This window comes from Rhinatrema bivittatum, chromosome 3 (assembly GCF_901001135.1).
Source record: "Rhinatrema bivittatum chromosome 3, aRhiBiv1.1, whole genome shotgun sequence".
Lineage (NCBI taxonomy): Eukaryota > Metazoa > Chordata > Amphibia > Gymnophiona > Rhinatrematidae > Rhinatrema > Rhinatrema bivittatum.
This window is the reverse complement of record NC_042617.1, coordinates 36300599-36318296: the sequence shown is the minus strand read 5'-3', so window position 1 is coordinate 36318296 and position 17698 is coordinate 36300599. Positions and strand designations below refer to the sequence as shown.

General features: G+C 44.2%; 1 protein-coding gene across 3 annotated transcripts in view; it reads right to left on the bottom strand.

Moving 5' to 3' along the window:
• The window catches only part of SUSD4 (sushi domain containing 4), a 154540-nt gene that overhangs the window by 11702 nt on the left and 125140 nt on the right, over positions 1 to 17698 (bottom strand). For all 3 annotated transcript variants that reach the window (XM_029593107.1, XM_029593110.1, XM_029593109.1), the window contains one exon: positions 6721 to 6909. In XM_029593107.1, coding sequence (XP_029448967.1) covers positions 6721 to 6909 — 189 coding nt within the window. The remainder of the gene's footprint in view (positions 1 to 6720; positions 6910 to 17698) is intronic.

Sequence of the window (17698 nt, the reverse complement as noted above, 5' to 3'; positions counted from 1 at the left end):
GTTGTAGGCAATACCTTTTTATTGGATTAATGCAGTACATTTTCTAGGCACTTTCCAAGCTATGCTGCCTTGATCAAGTCAGTGAACAATAAGATAAGGATGATGGCAGAATATTCAAGTAAAACTGCAGGTTGGATTACATCAGTGTTAGTTTTCAAACCTATCAAGAGCTGTGAGATAAAAAGAGGGTCATGGGCCTGTGCAAGGCGCCCTAGGCAAAACATAACCAGCCTTGCACTCTCCTCACTTCCACCCATGCCCCCCTCTCCGCACACAATTAAGGGTTACGCATTTATAACAGATTTTACATGACAAAGGTCATTCAAAGTAGTCTTTCTGACATGAAAATATCACATGTATATTATATTTACATACACTGCTATGGTACGAACCAGAAAACTCTGTAAAACAGATACTTGGAACCCATATGGAATAGTAATTTCTGGTGGGTGTGGGTTTGACCCTCAGAAAGTCATGAGTGAACTGAATTGTAACTGCAACAAAGTAAACCTTCAGACCCACCTCCATGTGGACGCCATCCCCACCACCTCGTCCTGTGAGATCTTCCTTAACTCCCTACTTGCCCTTGGTTTCAGACAACTCATCACCTCCCCCACACACAAAGCAGGTCATACCCTGGACCTTATATTCGTCAACTCCTGTATACACTCTCCCCACTCACCTGACAGTATCCCTGTCCCATGGTCAGACCACTCGCTTATCAATGTTCTCCTCTCCATAAAATTGCCCTCCTCTACCATCTCCACACATAGTAACAAAATCTCCTTTCGCAAACCATGCGCCACTGAAGACCTCATCTCTGCTTTTGACAATTTTACCAACAACCTAGACCTCACCAACCCCGATGGTGCCCTTTCCTCCTGGAACAAGCTCACCACTACCATAGCCAATGAAATTTGCCCTATCATCAATAAAGAAATACACCACTCTCAGTCAGCAAAAAAAAACCCCTGGTACATCACTGATTTAAAAAAAATCTAAAAAACGACCTTAGAAGTAAAGAAAGAACCTGGTGCAAAAACTCTACCCCTAAGCAAGCAGCCATTTACAAATCTACACTACATGCCTACAGACTCTCTACCCTCCAAACTAAGAGTGACTATTACTCTGCAATTCAACGCAAATGTTTTATTCTCGTATGTGGCAGAACTCACTAAATCTACCCCCTCCCCCCTCTGCAACAGATGAACAAGACAATAGCAAATGCGAAGAACTCGCCCTCTATTTCAAAAATAAAATATCAAACCTCCTCCTAAGGTTCCCTTCCAACCCCTCTCCAGCCAATCCGCTCCCCAAAAATCCCAACCTCAAATTCGAGTTTCTCGATTTAACCTCCGCCAAGGAAATCGAATCCATTTAAAAAAAAATCAAACCTGCTACACACACCTCTGACACTATCCCCACTAAAGCACTCCTTTCCATTCCCTCCATCATCGCAAAACCCTTGTCCAACATAATCAACTGCTCCCTCTCCCATGGCAAAGTCCCAGTCCCCCTCAAATTTGCTGTTGTCAAGCCTCTTCTCAAAAAGCCTACCCTTGACCCCACCAACCCTATCTCTAACCTTCCCTTCATATCTAAAATTATGGAAAAGATAGTCAATTCACAGCTCTCTGACTATCTGGAAGACCATAATATTCTCCACCCATCTCAATTCGGCTTCCGTAAGTTTCGTAACACGGAAAACCTCTTACTTTCACTGACTGGCACTCTCCTCAAGGGCATGGACCACGGACAATCCTTTATCCTTGCCCTTCTTGACATATCATCTGCCTTCGACACTATCAGTCACAAAATCCTCCTTACCCGCCTAACTGAGATTGGCATCTCAGGCACAGCCATCCACTGGTTCTCCTCCTACCTCAATAATAGAGGCTACGCTGTAAGAATTGCAAATTCCGAATCATCACACATCCCCCTTACCCAAGGTGTCCCACAGGGCTCTTCACTATCCTCTACGGTCTTTAATATATATCTGTTACCGCTCTGCCACCTCCTCTCCGACCTTGGTCTTAAGACCATATGCAGATGACGTCCAAATCCTCATCCCTATTCAAGAATCCCTCACCAAATCTCTTAAGTTTTGGCAAACATGCCTCGTCTCCATTAATATCCTACTCTCTAACCTCCACCTTGCTTTAAACTCCTCCAAAACTGAACTCCTCATCATTTCAAATCACCCTGACCGGACGCCACCATCTGCTTGTGACCTCACCCTCCCCTCAAATGCTCTTCCCTACTTCGTGCGAGATCTCTGTGTCTCTCTAGTCCACCAACTAAACTTCAAAAACCACATTAACACAATCATAAAGGGAGGTTTTTTCAAGCTCCACATCCTCAAAAAACTTAAACCCTTACTCCATTCGCAAGACTTCCGCACAGTCCTGCAAGTGACAATGCTATCAAAAATGAATTACTGCAATTCCTTACTTCTAGGCCTTCCCTACTCTACTATTAGACCCCTGCAAATGTTACAAATACACATAAAGCCGACCACATCACCCCTATTCTTAAGGAACTCCATTGGCTTCCCATCTCCTCCTGCATCAGATACAAAACCCTCACCATTATTCACAACCACAATCACTCCTGGCTTGAGGATGCCCTTCCCTTAAATGTGCTCACCACACTTCCACCAGAGAAAGAGCCCTATCCATTGCAGGCCCCTCCCTCTGGAACACTATGCCACTTTATCTCAGACTAGAACCATGCATTTGGAAATTCAAAACAGGGGTTAAAACATGTCTCTTTAAAATGGCCTACCCTGACTCAGATCCTACGTAGTCCCCCTGCTCCCTCTACTCCTTCAGAGAAAGAGCCCTTGTCAATACCGTACTTATAGCCTTCTCCTTTATTCCTTTAATTGTACTCTGATTTGTCTCCCATATCTCTGCACCTCCTTATATACCCCCTTTTAAACCCCTTATATACCCCCTTCCCCTGTCCTTAAACCACACCTTTCCCTATAGCAACCCTGCTAGACTATATATAGTTGCCTTTCTGAACGTATAATTTGATATGTCATATAAAGTGTCTTTTGTATGTACTAGTTAAAGATAATGCATATTATTATATATAATACCTTTTGGAGTGTATAATTTATATGCAGTGTATAAGTTTATCCACAGTGTATAAGGTTATACACAGTCCCTTTTTGAGTGTATAATTTGCAATGTTACATATTATGTTCTTCTGTTTTCCATCAGGTACTGTTCCTTCTCCTTTCCCTGTTTTTCCCTCTCTTCTCTCGACCCTTCTCTCTTCCTATCTGCTTCCCTCCCCCCACCCTGGTTTTTTGTATTTTCCTCCTTCAGTTTTATTGTAAACCGGCATGATGTACCCACAAATGTCGTTATATAAAAGCTAATAAATAAATAAATACCAAAATAGCACTAACGGCCAACACTTAAACAGAAACAACCCTACCTATGAAAAGGTAGCACTGCAAATATTTCACCAGGTCCCAAAACACCAATACACCTTCTATTAGGAAAACAGAACACGCGAGGCTGCTATAGATCCCTACCACAGAAAACCACACATTATCCAAATACTTCATCTCAGTCACACATGCAGAACATAGACAGACCCTCACCACATATAGAATAAAGGGAAGATAAAGTATAAATCAAAACATGCAAACAAAACAACTGGAAACTGCAACAAGCCAGACTCTGTATACAGAACAATGGAAAACTAGAATCACTATAAAGCACACAAGGAATTTCCTGAAAAACTGGAGCTAATCTCCCTTAGGAAATTCCTCGACAGGCCCAAATTCTTAGCTCTGTATTTCACTGTCTGAATTTGTACAAATATAATTTTTAAAACAAGAACCAGAGACAGCTTTGCAAGTCTACTTCTTTTTATTCTTTATCAGATGCATACACCATGACAGGGGATGAGCTGCCAGCAAGATTTATGATCTATTAAATGTGATAATAAGCATTTAACAAATCAGCTAACTGTATCCATGCTCATAAGAACATAAGAAGTTGCCATACTGGGTCAGATAGAGGATCTATCAAGCCCCCAGCAATCTGTTTCCAACAGAGGCCAAACCGGATTACAAGTACCTGGCAAGTACCCACACATTAAATAGATCCCATGCTACTAATACTAGCAACAAGCAGCCACGATTCCCAATTATTAATAGCAGTTTATGGACTTTTCTTCCAGGAACTTATCCAAAACCTTTTTAAATCCAGCTACACTAACTACCCTAACCACATTCTCTGTCTTTGGATTATTGTCTGATGCGACTTGTTCATTTTTCTTTTTTAATTTTTAATGAATGCTTCATCTGCACCATGCATAGAACATCATATATGGTGATCTACGAATGTCTTAAAATAAATAAATGGGCTGCCGCCGCCGTGCTGTGTGCATTTAACATCAGCTGTGGTGCTCTGCCATCCTGCGGTTGGTGGTGGTGAAAGCGGAACAGTCACATGCCTAAGAGGGGTCAGGAGCATAAATCTGCCACCTCTTTCACCAGATGCCCTAGGTCTCGGCCTTGGCACATTCGGGTAACACCACAGAAGATACGGCACATGTCTGTTGGAAATTGCTTTAACCCCTGCACAGAGAGTCACAGCTGCTTGAGAAACAAACCCCAGTCTGAGATCCGCTTTATTCTGAAAGCTCTAAGAAAGCACTGCAGACAAGACAAGTGACATGGCAAGCATACAACTACAATTTACTCAACAGTACTGTGATGGCAGGTAAGCACTATTAGGCCCGTCTCCTCTGTGTAATGCCACAGATCCCAGTTTCTTGAATTCTGTTAACCGGTTTTTTTTGTCCCCGGCACATGCCCTGGGAGGCTGTTCCATGCATCCACCACACTTTCAGTGCATCTAACCCAAATCTAGAGGAACATGTTTTTACAATTCTCTTTATCTTGCAAATATCAGTAGAAAATTTTTTTATTTTTTTTTAAGAGAGAGAACACAAATATTTACAAAGGATGCAGATTCGTGTGCGCGCGTGTGGCTTTACATTCCAAACAAAAATGCAGACTGTTGCTGGGACAACTTGAGTACTTCCTGCTTCAGTTTAAAGACTGAACACTCACTTAGAAATTCTAGAGTGAAATCTCTAAAATGTCAAATTCATAAACATTTATGCTTTTTTTTTTTTTTTTTTTAATGAAGAGGGGGGGGCTGGTGTTAAATCATCAACAGAAAAATAGGGGATACACTCCTTTTCTTATTAACTAAGGATATAATTGAAGCTATAAATAAAATTATGAATTGTTCCAAATTTGTACAATACAAGCCCTTTTTTTGTTTGGAGGGGGGGGTTAGTTTTTGACTTAGCGGCTTCCTCTTGGCTTCCGGCTCAATCAGATAGGACCTCGTCTAAAGCAATGGCACCAGAAGCCTTCATTTGCTACTACCCTTTTTCTACCTCCCTTTCCCTTCTCCCTGCTTTTCAACCCTCTTCCATCTAGCCCAGCCATCACAGGGACAGTCCTCACCCAGGGACTATGTACTGCGGCTTCCTTTGGAACCAGGCACTCGTGCAACCTGAGCCATGGCCACTAGGTGTCACTGTTGTGCAGAGGCTGGAGCTCTGAGACCGTTTTATTTTGCAGCATTAGATTTTTCTTTTTTTTTTCAAAAGTTATAGAATTATTCGGGGGAAAAAATATTGAAAGTCAGGCCCTTCTACTTTCTGTGTAGTGCTTTGGTCTGCTGGCTGCTTTGTGCCAGCACTGTGATATTTCTGCAGTTCAGTGCAGTACCACCACCACAGGAGCCAGTCGCAGATGGCACTGCATTTTGGGTTGCTCATCTACAGCAGTGACCTCGGGATAAATCGCTGCAGCGATGCACGTGAAAGCTGGACCGTATGCCAACATATTAACAGTGCCTCTCCTCTACAGCAAAGGAAGCAGGGAAAACATACGTTTATTTGGTGCTTTACATTCGTACTAATATCTCAAATAGCCTTCAAACGGGCTGTTTATTATTTACCTCTTGTAACTTCTAATAATCTGGTGCCCATAAAGCAGGACCAGAGAATGAGGGGTAGGGGTGGTGAGGGGGAAAGAATCCTGGGTCCACTCCAGAGATCAGAGAACACCCAGTGTTGCCATGGCAACACCGGCACATGATCCGAAAGCGAGCGGGTGTGGGCTCCTCTTCAGCCCGCATAGCGGTGCCTTCAAAATTTGGGAACCTGGGCAGTAATCTATGTTGTCTGCGGCTACAGGCGGGCCTGATGATATCAGAGAGGTTAGTAGGGGAAAAAAAAAAAAAAAAAAGTGTACGAGGTCATCAGATCCAACCCTTTGATACCAGGCAGATCATATACTTTGCAGAGAGAATACAGTCTTGTGCCAAACAATGCTTTCAGGAGCACCGCCACATGTTATCACTGTCCTATTTCTGCTGTATATTAACACAGAAGGATGGAGGTAAGCTCCAGGGTGCGGCTTCCATACGGAAACATTGCTGACTGCGGAATCCTATAAATCATAATTATGGGTATCAACAATGCTAACAACCATTGTAAGCAAAGCCCCTGGCCTACACAGCCCCCTCTTGATAACCTGGTGTTCCCCTAGATCTGGTCCATTGGTATAAAATTCACAGCAAAGCTTAAAACATTCCCATTCTTTGACAAATTAAAACAAAAAACAAAAAACAAAAACAAACCCCACACCAAGCAATAAGTAAGAAAAGGCCTTACCTTTCACATCAAGGCACCGAGGTGGGCTGTCTGACCAGATGAGGTTAGACATGCACTCGAGGAACTCCGATCCCTCTAGTCTGTATCCGGAAAAGCACTGATAATAGAGCACTCTTCCAACTGGGAAGGAGGACTCGGATTCGGATATATTTACATAACTGTGCGAAAGAACCAATGGCCTCGGGCAACCTGCACATTAAGAAGAAATAGGATTTAATCATTAAGAGAGCATCTTAATAATTCTGCCTGCTTGAATTAGGAAGGGAAGGCAGAACAAGCTGTGGGCCCGATTTTCGCAGCTCTCTTTCTATCCTGTGCCCATGGGAAAAGAAAAGCTTAGAAAATCAGGCTGTACGTTATCAGTCAAAAAATGGAGACACTAATACCAGAAATGAAAGTGTTTATTTATATATATATTTTTTTTTTCTCATATCAACCATCACACTCCCTCTCCTCCCTAACCACAGCACTTTCTTCCTTCCCTGTTAATCTGATGTTGCTGGTCTGCTGCTGCTGTACTTTCCCTCCTCTGCATCACTGATGGAAGGGCAACTGCAGGTCACTTCCTTCTAACAGCCCACGGGAGCAGACACAAGTGCACCCATCTTCTTCTGGCCCACGCAGGCAGATGCGTGCCTGCCTCTACCTTCCTCCGGTCCACACGGACTCATGCAAGCCTGGCATCTTCCTCCTTCCGGCCCATGCAGAAGAAATATATATATATATAATCCATAAATAAAAAAAATCCATACTTCATTGGTTGAAGGTAATCTCTGAAATGTCTGGCTGGCCTGAACAGAACCAGAATGTTTCCCCTTATTACTCACCAGAAAAAAAAAAATTCAAATCCTGTTGTCACTTCAGTAAACAATAGGGATGTGCATCGTTTTTATGATGAATTAAAATATCGTACGATATTTCATAATTCGTCATGTATCGGGGGTCCCCGAAAATATTAGGAAAACCCCACGAAATTACGTGTGGTTTTCTTATCGTTTTTTTTGGGGGGGGGAAGGGCACATAGAAACCCCCCCCCAAACCCACCCCAACCCTTCTGATCTAATTAATTACAATCCCCTACCCTCCCGACCCCCCCCCCAAAACTTGCCTAAAGTCCCTGGTGGTCCAGCGGGGGTCCCGGGAGCAATATCCCCCTCTCGGGCCGTCGGCTGCCACAAATCAACATGGCACCAATGGCCCTTTGCCCTTACCATGTGAAAGGGGCTATCGGTGCCATTGGCCGGCCCCTGTCACATGGTAGGAGCAATGGATGGCCAGTGCCATTTTTTAAGATGGCACGGGCCATGAGCCATTCATTGCTCCTACCATGTGACAGGGTCTGGCCAATGGCACCGATAGCCCTTATCACATGGTAAGGGCCACCCGTGCCATTTTGTTTATTGGCAGCCAATGGCCAGGGAGTGGGAGATTGCTCCCGGAAACCCCGCTGGACCACCAGGGACTTTAGGCAAGTTGTTTTTTTTGGGGGGGGGGGGGTCGGGAGAGTGGGGAATTGTAAATAATTAGATGTGAAGGATCGGGGTGCACGCTAACGGGTTTGTGTTAGCGCACACTAACGGGAGCAAGCGCTAAACTGAAAACGATTCTATACGGAAAAAAAAATGCCAATCCGCGGGAATACGAACTTTTCCCGCGGCTACTTCAAATCGAAAGCGGAAACGATTGGGCACCCGATGCACATCTCTAGTAAACAATGATATGAACTCCTTCCAAAAAAGTCACTCAGAACTTATGTACCTACAGTACCTGAAGATACCTACAGTACCAAAAAGTGGAATTAGATAAAAATTTGTAGCAAACCTGTCATTCCAAAACAGCACCAACTGCCAGAAATCAAACAACAACCCTGTGAAAAGACAACGCTACAAATATTCCACTAGGCCCTAGAACACCAATACACTTCCTATTGGGAAAATAGAACAAGTTGGATTGCTATAGATCCCTATAGAGAAAATACATGCTAGCAGAATATGTCACGACAGTCCCACACACAGAATGAAAAGCAGCAGCAAATAAAGAATAAGACTGTAACTAACAGCTGCGCAGGCGCACATGTACACACCTATGCCGGCTCGCTTCCAGAGATGTAGTCACTTTATAACATAAACCCACACATGGTATAAAATAGGCCGTACGTGCATACGTGTGCACAATTTTAAATGGACGCTGGCATCTGCGCGCAAATGCCGCATCTATTGCATAAGTGGGGGAGGGACTTTACTAGAAACGCACGCCAACATAATTACCGGTTAAACTACTTCATTCCCAGTTTGCCCAGGTAAAGGATAGGACTTCCTACCCCCCCCCCCCCCATTTAAATAGCCTTCCTTTTTCCCTCTTAACCATGACCCTTAAAACCCTGCTGACATGCCTATATATCTATTTGTTTCAGGACTTACATCCATCCATAGCAGAAGTAAAATTACGTGGTAGGGGTTCCTGGCGTGCACTTGTGCGTGCAAATTTCTATGCGCTGTTTCATTCATAAGTTCAGGAATGCCTACGCCCTGCCCCTTTTTTTGGACCTTTTCATTGGTGCACGTACAGGGAGATACACGCGTACACGGGCACCTATTAAAATCCGACAATCGCACGCCCTCCTAACTGGTGCACGTATCTCCTGGTTTTGCCGTGCGTAAGGCTTTCAAAATTTACCCATAACTGGCCATAAGTAAGAAACGGAAATATGCAGACACAATCTGAATTCTCTTTGCTCTGCTGTCCACGCCAGCTTCATCCCTCCCTGCCTCTCTTTGAATGACAGGAGGGGAGGGAGGGGCTGTTTTAGGTAGCAGAGTGGCACTTCTTTGCTGTGCTCTGTCTGCTCCAAGGCTTACCCTCTCTTTCCTCTCCTCTTCCCTGCAGCTGCCTGAAGCAGGAAGCAGAGGGATGTTTTCTGTTGCCTGACATTGGGGACCCTGTCAAAAAAAAAAAGTCAACAGGGCAGAGCCCTGAGTGCTCATGCAACAGGACCTCTGCTAGGCAGGGCTAGGTTTGCTGCCCCTTTTGCCCATAGGTAAAAGCAGCCCATCTAAGAAGAGGGAGACCATTTCTCAATATGTATACAATAATAGAATCTAAGTAAATAAATATTGTATGGTTATTATTGCACCAGCGCTATTGGTTTAATAACTCTAAAGGGGGCTCACTAGTGCTCTGTGTTTCAGTAATTTAATCTGATGAGTACGGTCTGCATTAGGACATCAGCGTTATTACCATATTTTACTGTATTAACGACACGATAGAATCACTTGCGTATTTCTATCTTGTTCTCTCAATACAATAATACTTTGTAAGTATGAGGTTTGTTCTACTGGCTCTGCTTTGCATGCTAGCAGAGGGCATTAGGTACAAGAACTCTAAAAGGATGTGCTAAGTCCTAGAAATGTCAGCCCTGAAGACACTTAGGGCCTTTTCCAATAAAGATATTTTCCAGAGGCATAAAAAGCAGAAAAGTCCTATCTAAATAAGGTTCTTAGGTGGCTTTGGATTGAAAACCGTTTTGCTTTTCTTGGTAAGCCGGGGATCTCCAGGAACTCAAATACATTCGCAAGGAACTATTATGCCATATGCTTGTCCCATTTTTTTTTTTTTTTATTCCACCTGAACTCAGGACCCAACTCCAGAGCATTAGACAAGCTAACCACGGTCTTGGTCTGGGGGGAGGATTAAATGAAGTCTGATGGTGCTATAACCCCAGTTGGGACAAACTCCAATTGAGCTAGAGGTTATAGGACGATGAGGAAGCTACCAGGCAAAAAAAAAATTTTTCGATAACTGTACAATCCAAAACGTTACAGCACATGAACCAAGCGGTTATTAAATTAAAAAGCCCAGCCGCTTTTCCCTGTGATAAACTAAAAAGGTGCAGGAGAACTTAAAAAAATATAAATAATAATCCTCACAACCGGGCACGACGATTGCCTCAGCAGTTTGTGAAAGACGGAGAATGGAGATTTTGAAGCTGGCAATCACAAACACGTACAAACAAAAAGATACGGCCCCTTTACATTCTGCATACAAAAGTGCTCTTAAATCATCTTCCCACCTCCACCCACTCCTCCCTCAGCATGCCAGCAACAGCATAAGCAAAACCTTGTTTGGTTTAAATATATATTTATTGCAGTGTGCTCGGAGTCGGTGTGCTCTGTTCATTTTAAATAAAAAAGGAGAAATTCAGTTCTTGCACATGTTAAACAAGGGAAAAAGGATTTTTTTATCCCCAGAGCCTGTTGCAGTTTGTGATAAATGAAAGGTTTAGCGACTAAAAGGTGGGACTGGGCTGAAATTAAACTCTGGACTGGTGCCCCATTTTGGTTTCCTCCTGTATTTAAATTTAAAAAAAAAAGGGATAACACGCGGAGAATAATAGTTTGCATGAAGTTCGTTCACATGACCCTAACAGGTGGCCTAAGATGTTTTTAAAATGTAGATGCGCAAAACCTCTTGTGCTTCTAGACTCCATACTGGCTTAAAGTTCCTTTCCGAGTCAGGCCCCAGTGGCTCAGAGGCAAGTGCCGAAAACTTGGTTTGAGTCCCTGAGTCAGCTGCATGCATGCAAGTGAGGGCAGGGTTCAGAGCCCCACTGGAGGGAGGGAGTGACAGTAACACCAGACGGCCGGATTTAGAGCCTCTGATGCAGGGTTCCAGGAGGAGGCCCTGGTGCATGGGCTCACGGTCTCAGGAACGTTGCCTCAATGACCACATTTATCTATTTATTTATACATTTTTCTATACCGATATTCGTAGCAACATCATATCGGTTTACAGTATAACAACAGGTGGTGAATTACATTGAACAGGTAAAGGGTTGGGATACACAGGGACAGAAAGATTAGGAGGAAAAGTTACAGGAAGTCGGTCAAACATCAAATTTAAATTTGAAACGGGAGGATATTAAAAAAACAGGGGGACATTAAACATCAAATTTAAATTTGAAACAGGGGGACATTAAAAAAACAGGGGGACATTAAACATCAAATTTAAATGTCCCCCTGTTTTTTTAATGTCCCCCTGTTTCAAATTTAAATTTGATGTTTAATGTCCCCCTGTTTCAAATTTAAATTTGATATTTAATGTCCCCCTGTTTTTTTAATTTGAAACAGGGGGACATTAAAAACAGAGGGACAAAACTCCCCAGGTACTTGTGAATGAAGGCAGGTAGCACTAGCCTCTCTCAACACTAATTCTGAGTGAGTGGGGAAAAAAGGAGAAATGGAGGAACTATTGAGAGAAAATAAAAATGAATGCCTTTCCCACATGGCAGCTCTACAGAATCGTTTTACCAGTTTTGTGTTGAGCATTAAAAGCAGGAGTTTACAATGCCATGTGATGCTGTGGATGTTAGTGCTCCAGACCTGTGTCGAGTGGAGTGAGTAGATGGCTTCACTTTGTTCACTTTGGGGGTTTTCTTGGACAAGCAGATCCACAGCAGGTTTTAGCCTGCTGCATGAATGGATCTATACTTCCGATTCCCCTAATAGAAGCAAGTTTGATTTAAACAAATGCCAACAACTGATCCTATCTACAGGTTGGCTGGCTAATTTCTTCTTCTAGCTCCTTTTGAGATCCATATTCAAAGGGTTTGTCCTACTAAGGGTTTCAGCTGAGCGCACTGTATAACCCCAAAGTTGGATGCGGGTTGTATAGGCGCTAACTAATCCCCTTATGCAATAAGGGGATGAGCGCCTCTACAACGCACGTCCAACGCGGAGTGAATCTAATAGCGCTCATCACATGCAAATGCATGTAAATGAAGCTATTAGCTAATCACTCCCAATGCAAAAAAAAAAATGTGCGTCTAGGACGCACATTTTAGTGATCAGAAATTAAAACGCCTGCCCGGAGCAGGCGTTAATTGCTGAGCGCTACTACAACTAGTGCAGAAAAACAGAAAGAAATGCTTTTCTGTACTGCCTCCTACTTAATACCGTTGGGATATTAAGTAGGAGGAACGACTCTTTAAAAAAATAATTTAAAAAAAAAGTTTAAAAAAAGCGCTGGCAGTCGGGTGCAGGAAGCAGACACTCAGTTGACAAGTGTCTGTTTCCTGAGCCCCTGGCACATGCACGGGTTAGGAAAATGGACGCTGATAAATTCAGCGTCCATTCTCCGAAGCTGACTACCGGCACCAGAAGGAGTGTATAAATCAAATATTAAAGTGTCGGGCACTTAATATTAATCTATTCACTCCTTCACTTATTGCCCATTGGTCCTTTTCACTGACATGTGTCAGTGGAAAGGACCAATCCCCTTTCAGGACAGCCTTCTAACAAGTTAGCCGGATACGTTGGGGGTGGTCTGGTAGAGAGCGAAGTTAGGCTGATAACACCGATATCTGGCATTATCCTGCTAACTTTAGGCCTACCTCAAAGCAATTCTAAATCTATCCAGGTAAGTTTATTTATTTATTTATATATTTAAATTCTTTTAATATACCGATGCTCAAGACCAGGTCTTATCGTATCGGTTTACAATAAACTAGGGGTAAACCAGTAAACAATGAAAGCAAAAGTTACATTATAACAGGGAATGTGGAACTAGGCTGTTAGAAAAAAAGGATAGGTTAAACAGTTTCTAACTGGAGAGCGGAGCAAATAAGCAGAAAGTAAGTGCTTACATGGTAAGAATTATATACAAATTTACATAGTGTATATGATTAGGCAAGTTATATGAAAGTGCAGTTAGCCGAAAAACAGTTCCTTTGAGTTGCTAAAAGAGGACGCAACCGTGGGGTATGTGACTGGGTAGGTGACCCTGAGGCTTCTTCAAGGGTACGCTTGGGCGAACAGCCAAGTTTTTAATTTTTTTCTGAAAGTGATATGGCAATGTTCCTGGCGGAGATCTGGCGGGAGAGAGTTCCAGTGATGCGGACCGGCAATTGCAGTTTAAATCTTAACTGGCTGTATTCAACGTGGATAACTTTAGTATGGTATATTCAGTGAGACGTTTATCCCGCTGAATATCTGTGAAAAGTTATCCACCTAACTTTAGCCAGATAACTTGTCCGCTTGCCAGCTTACTGAATATGGACCCCTGTTTCTGAATCCTCTTCATCTCTACTCTTCACCATGCTGATAGGCAAAAGGCGAGTCCAAGGCTGGAGGTGGCCATGAGCCCCCCCCCCCGAAGTTCAGGGGGGGCTCATGGCCCCCTCATGGTGGTGGCCACCTCATGGCTCCCTTTACAATCCTGGGGAGAGGGAAAGGGGTGTGGCCACTTGGCCTGCTGCTGGACATCAATGATTAACTGTATGCAGGGCTCCTCCTCCCCGTCTTCAAACGGGGGAAAAAGCTCAGTTGCACACCTATCTTCCTGCATGTACAAACTGGGCCTGATGAAGCAACCCAAACCTACAGCAACAAGCAAATATCACAGCTCCACCCACAATACAAAAAAAAAAATATATATATAGTACAGTAAATATCTGAACCGCAGGCAGCTGAAGAGAGAGACAGAGATAAGATCTATGAACTGATTAGTTAGAAAGGTCACTGCTGTCACACCAAAGTGAAAGGGAAAGCCTCGAGAAATACACACCTGTCAAAGTGAACAATTCACTAACCCTGTGCTACAGCACCCAGGGATGTCACCGAGCTAAATTAATCCTCAAAACTGGGCTGACATGTTCCCTGCTTATTTTTTTGAGACACGATACTGCCAGGCAGAGGGGCCGATGCAATAAGACCTGAGTAGGAAGCATGCACCGAATTTCAGCACACGTTTTCTTTACTCATGCGCTAAGGGGGAAAAAAAAAAAAAAGTTAACTCAATACAGGAAACTAATAGCATGCTATGCATCAGGAGTTATTAAAAAAAAAAAAAAGGGGGGGCGGCTCAAATGGCTGTCTCAGGTATCTTATATTGTGGAAACTGCCACAGATTTGGCTTGTCAACCACTTTCATATAGGAGCAGATTTTCAAAGGGTTAAGCGCGTAACCCCCGAAAACTGCCCCTGCACGCACCGAGCCTATCTTGCATAGGCTTGCTCAAGCCCTGGGACGCGCGTCTGTCCCGGGGCTTGCAAAAAGGGGCGGGGCGTGGGCGGTCCGGGGGTGGGGGCGTGGCCCGAGCCTGCAGGCACAGCGGCCATTGGCCGGCACGCGTAACTTCTTCAACAAAGGTAAGGGGGGGGTTCTAGGTAGGGTTGGGGGGCGGGATAGGTAGGGGAAGGGAGGGGAAAGTGTGGGGGGAGGGGGGCGGAAGGAAAGTTCCCTCCGAGGTCGCAACGATTTCGGGGCGGCCTCAGAGGGAACGGAGGCAGGCTGTGTGGCTCGGTGAGCGCAAGTTGCACAATTGTGCACCCCCTTGCACGCGCCGACCCTGGATTTTATAACATGTGCACGCGCCTGCACGCACATGTTATAAAATCGGGCGTAGATTTGTTTGCACAACCAGCCCACGTGCAGGTTTTAAAATCTGCCCCATAATCATTTACCTTCTCTGAGGTGTGTGTGTGAAGAAAAAGAACTTTAGATAATTTTTCTTATTCACTTAAAAATCAGTATAAAAGTCTCTCTCCCTGTGTTGCTAAGGCGGGATTCATATTACATGTTTTCCAGTTTAACAAACACCACTTATCTTTCTCCGGTATGTAAACCAATCTCTATGTGAAGGTGTCTGCTTGATGTTTTATTCCCACTGTCAAAGATGCCCGATGCAGTTGGTGTTTCGACTGTTGATGTTTGCTTCAGGGGCAGGGGGAGAGCTAAGAAACCAAAATGTTATTCTCTTTAAATCTTATCGAGACTCACAGCCAATCTTCTAACTTACTAAAAATGTCAGCATTTCTTTCTTTCAGTGAGTTTCTTTTCATGAGTTCATAGCTAAGCCTTTTTAAAAATGGGACCTAGCCAATCACTCTTTCTGGAAAACCACGATGTAAAATCAGTGACTATTTTTATATTCTGCTTTTCGGCACTTCAAAGCGGATTACATTCAGGTACTGTCGGTATTTCCCTATCCCCAGAGGGTTTACAATCTAATTTTGTACCTGACGCAACGGAGGGTAAAGTGACTTGCCCAAGGTCACAAGGAGCAACACTAGGATTTGAACCCTGGTTCGTAGCCTGCTGCTCTAACCACCAGGCCACATATTGGTATCCAACTCTGCTGATGAGCCATAAGATGAATGCACTAACATATCACGGTGGTTTGAGGCTCTTTTCAATGCTAATATTGGCTACATTTGAAACACTGGATGGATGCTTAAAAACGTGCCAATATTTCTTTACACTGGCTTTGAGTTTATTTGTGAAAGGAGTAAATGGCAGAACGCAGACCAGTCTTTGTTCTGAATGGGTATGTATAGGACTGAACAGTGGACGGTTAGCCATCGTGCCCACTTGTATGCTTTATTTTTTTTTTAAATGATCTTCGCGGGATAATCTCTTTCTAAGAAACGGTGGCTCGTGACAACCTGCTGCACAATGGTCTGTTTTTTTTTGGTTTTTTTTACTAAATCAGAGGTATTCTGCACCTGAGTATACAGACTACTCACTGATTACGTCAATTTCCAGAGAGAATGATTGGCTAGGTCCTATTTTTAAAATTACTTATGTTATGAGCTCACGTAAAGACACTCCGCAAAATGGAGCCTCGCTGACGGGCCGATACAGTAAGGAGTGGTAGGAAGAGCTGCGTTAGTGCCGGGCGCACCAGCGTTTGCCTCACGCACACTCCGGATCACCTACCGCTCGATACAGTATTTAAATGGCATGCAAATGCAAGCTGCGTCCATAGCGCGTACATGAAGCACAATCCATTTTACTGTATAGAGCGCTATACAGCGCCTATACAGTATCCTGGGTGCGCTGGTACCTGTCATTTCAAATGAGAGCGGGCGCTCCCCATGGTTCCCTATTCTCTAAAAGGTAATGAGTGCACGCCGTGACCTCTGACGTCGCACGCCGTGACCTGAGCACCCGACTGGACGTCCGAGGTCACGGCGTGCGACGTCCGAGGTCACGGCGTGCACTCATTACCTTTTAGAGAATAGGGAGCGCCCACTGTCGCCGGGAGGAGGGGAGAGAGGACTGTGGCTGCTCCGGAGCTGTCAGCGCGGGAGATGGACGCGGCCAGGGCAGGTGAGCGGGGGCTGGCGGAAAGTTTGCCCGATTCACTTTGGTCTTGTCCCGGGGAATGAGGGGGTCAGGCAGTGAAGCGGGGCTGGCTGGGGCTGCTCCGTGGCCCGTGAAATTTCGTCTCTCTGACCTGACGCTCCACACTAACGCAGGGGTAAGGGTAGGCGGTAAGTTAGCAGGTTAAACGCGCGGCAAAACTGCAGGTTTAATAAGCGATAATCGGGGTGCGCGTTACTGTATGGGAGGGAATAGCTAATCCGATCGTTTACATCTCATATACATGCCGCGGGCGGAAAGGGTTACCCGTTGATTTAAAGAGGCGGTAAGGATGGGTTAAAAGGGATAGTGAATCGCGGGTTGGACTAACGTGGCCGAAAAGTGAGTAGAAAGCGGGTTAGAAGCAGGGTAACCGCGGCCGCACTTTACTGTATCGGCCTGTGAAAGAAAGAAATGCTGACATTTAGTAAGTTAGAAGACTGGCTGTTGAGTCTCGGTAAGGTTTAAACAGAACAACATTTTAACATTTTGGTTTCTTAGCTCTCCCCAGGTCCCTGAAGCAGACATCAGCAATCAAAACGCTGGCTGCATCAGGTGTCTCTGACAGCAGGAATAAAGCATGCAACAGACACCAACACATAGAGACTGCTTTACATACCAGAGAAAGATAAGCGCTCTTGCTGTTAAACTGAAAAGCATGTAATATGAATCCCGCCTTAGCAACATAGGGAGAGAGACTGTTTTATGCTGATTTTTAAGTGAATAAGAAAAATTATCAAAAAAAAAAGTGTTTTCTTCACACACACACACACACACCCCTCAGAGAAGGTAAATGATTATATGAAAGTGGTTGACAAGCTGAATCTGTGGCAGTTTC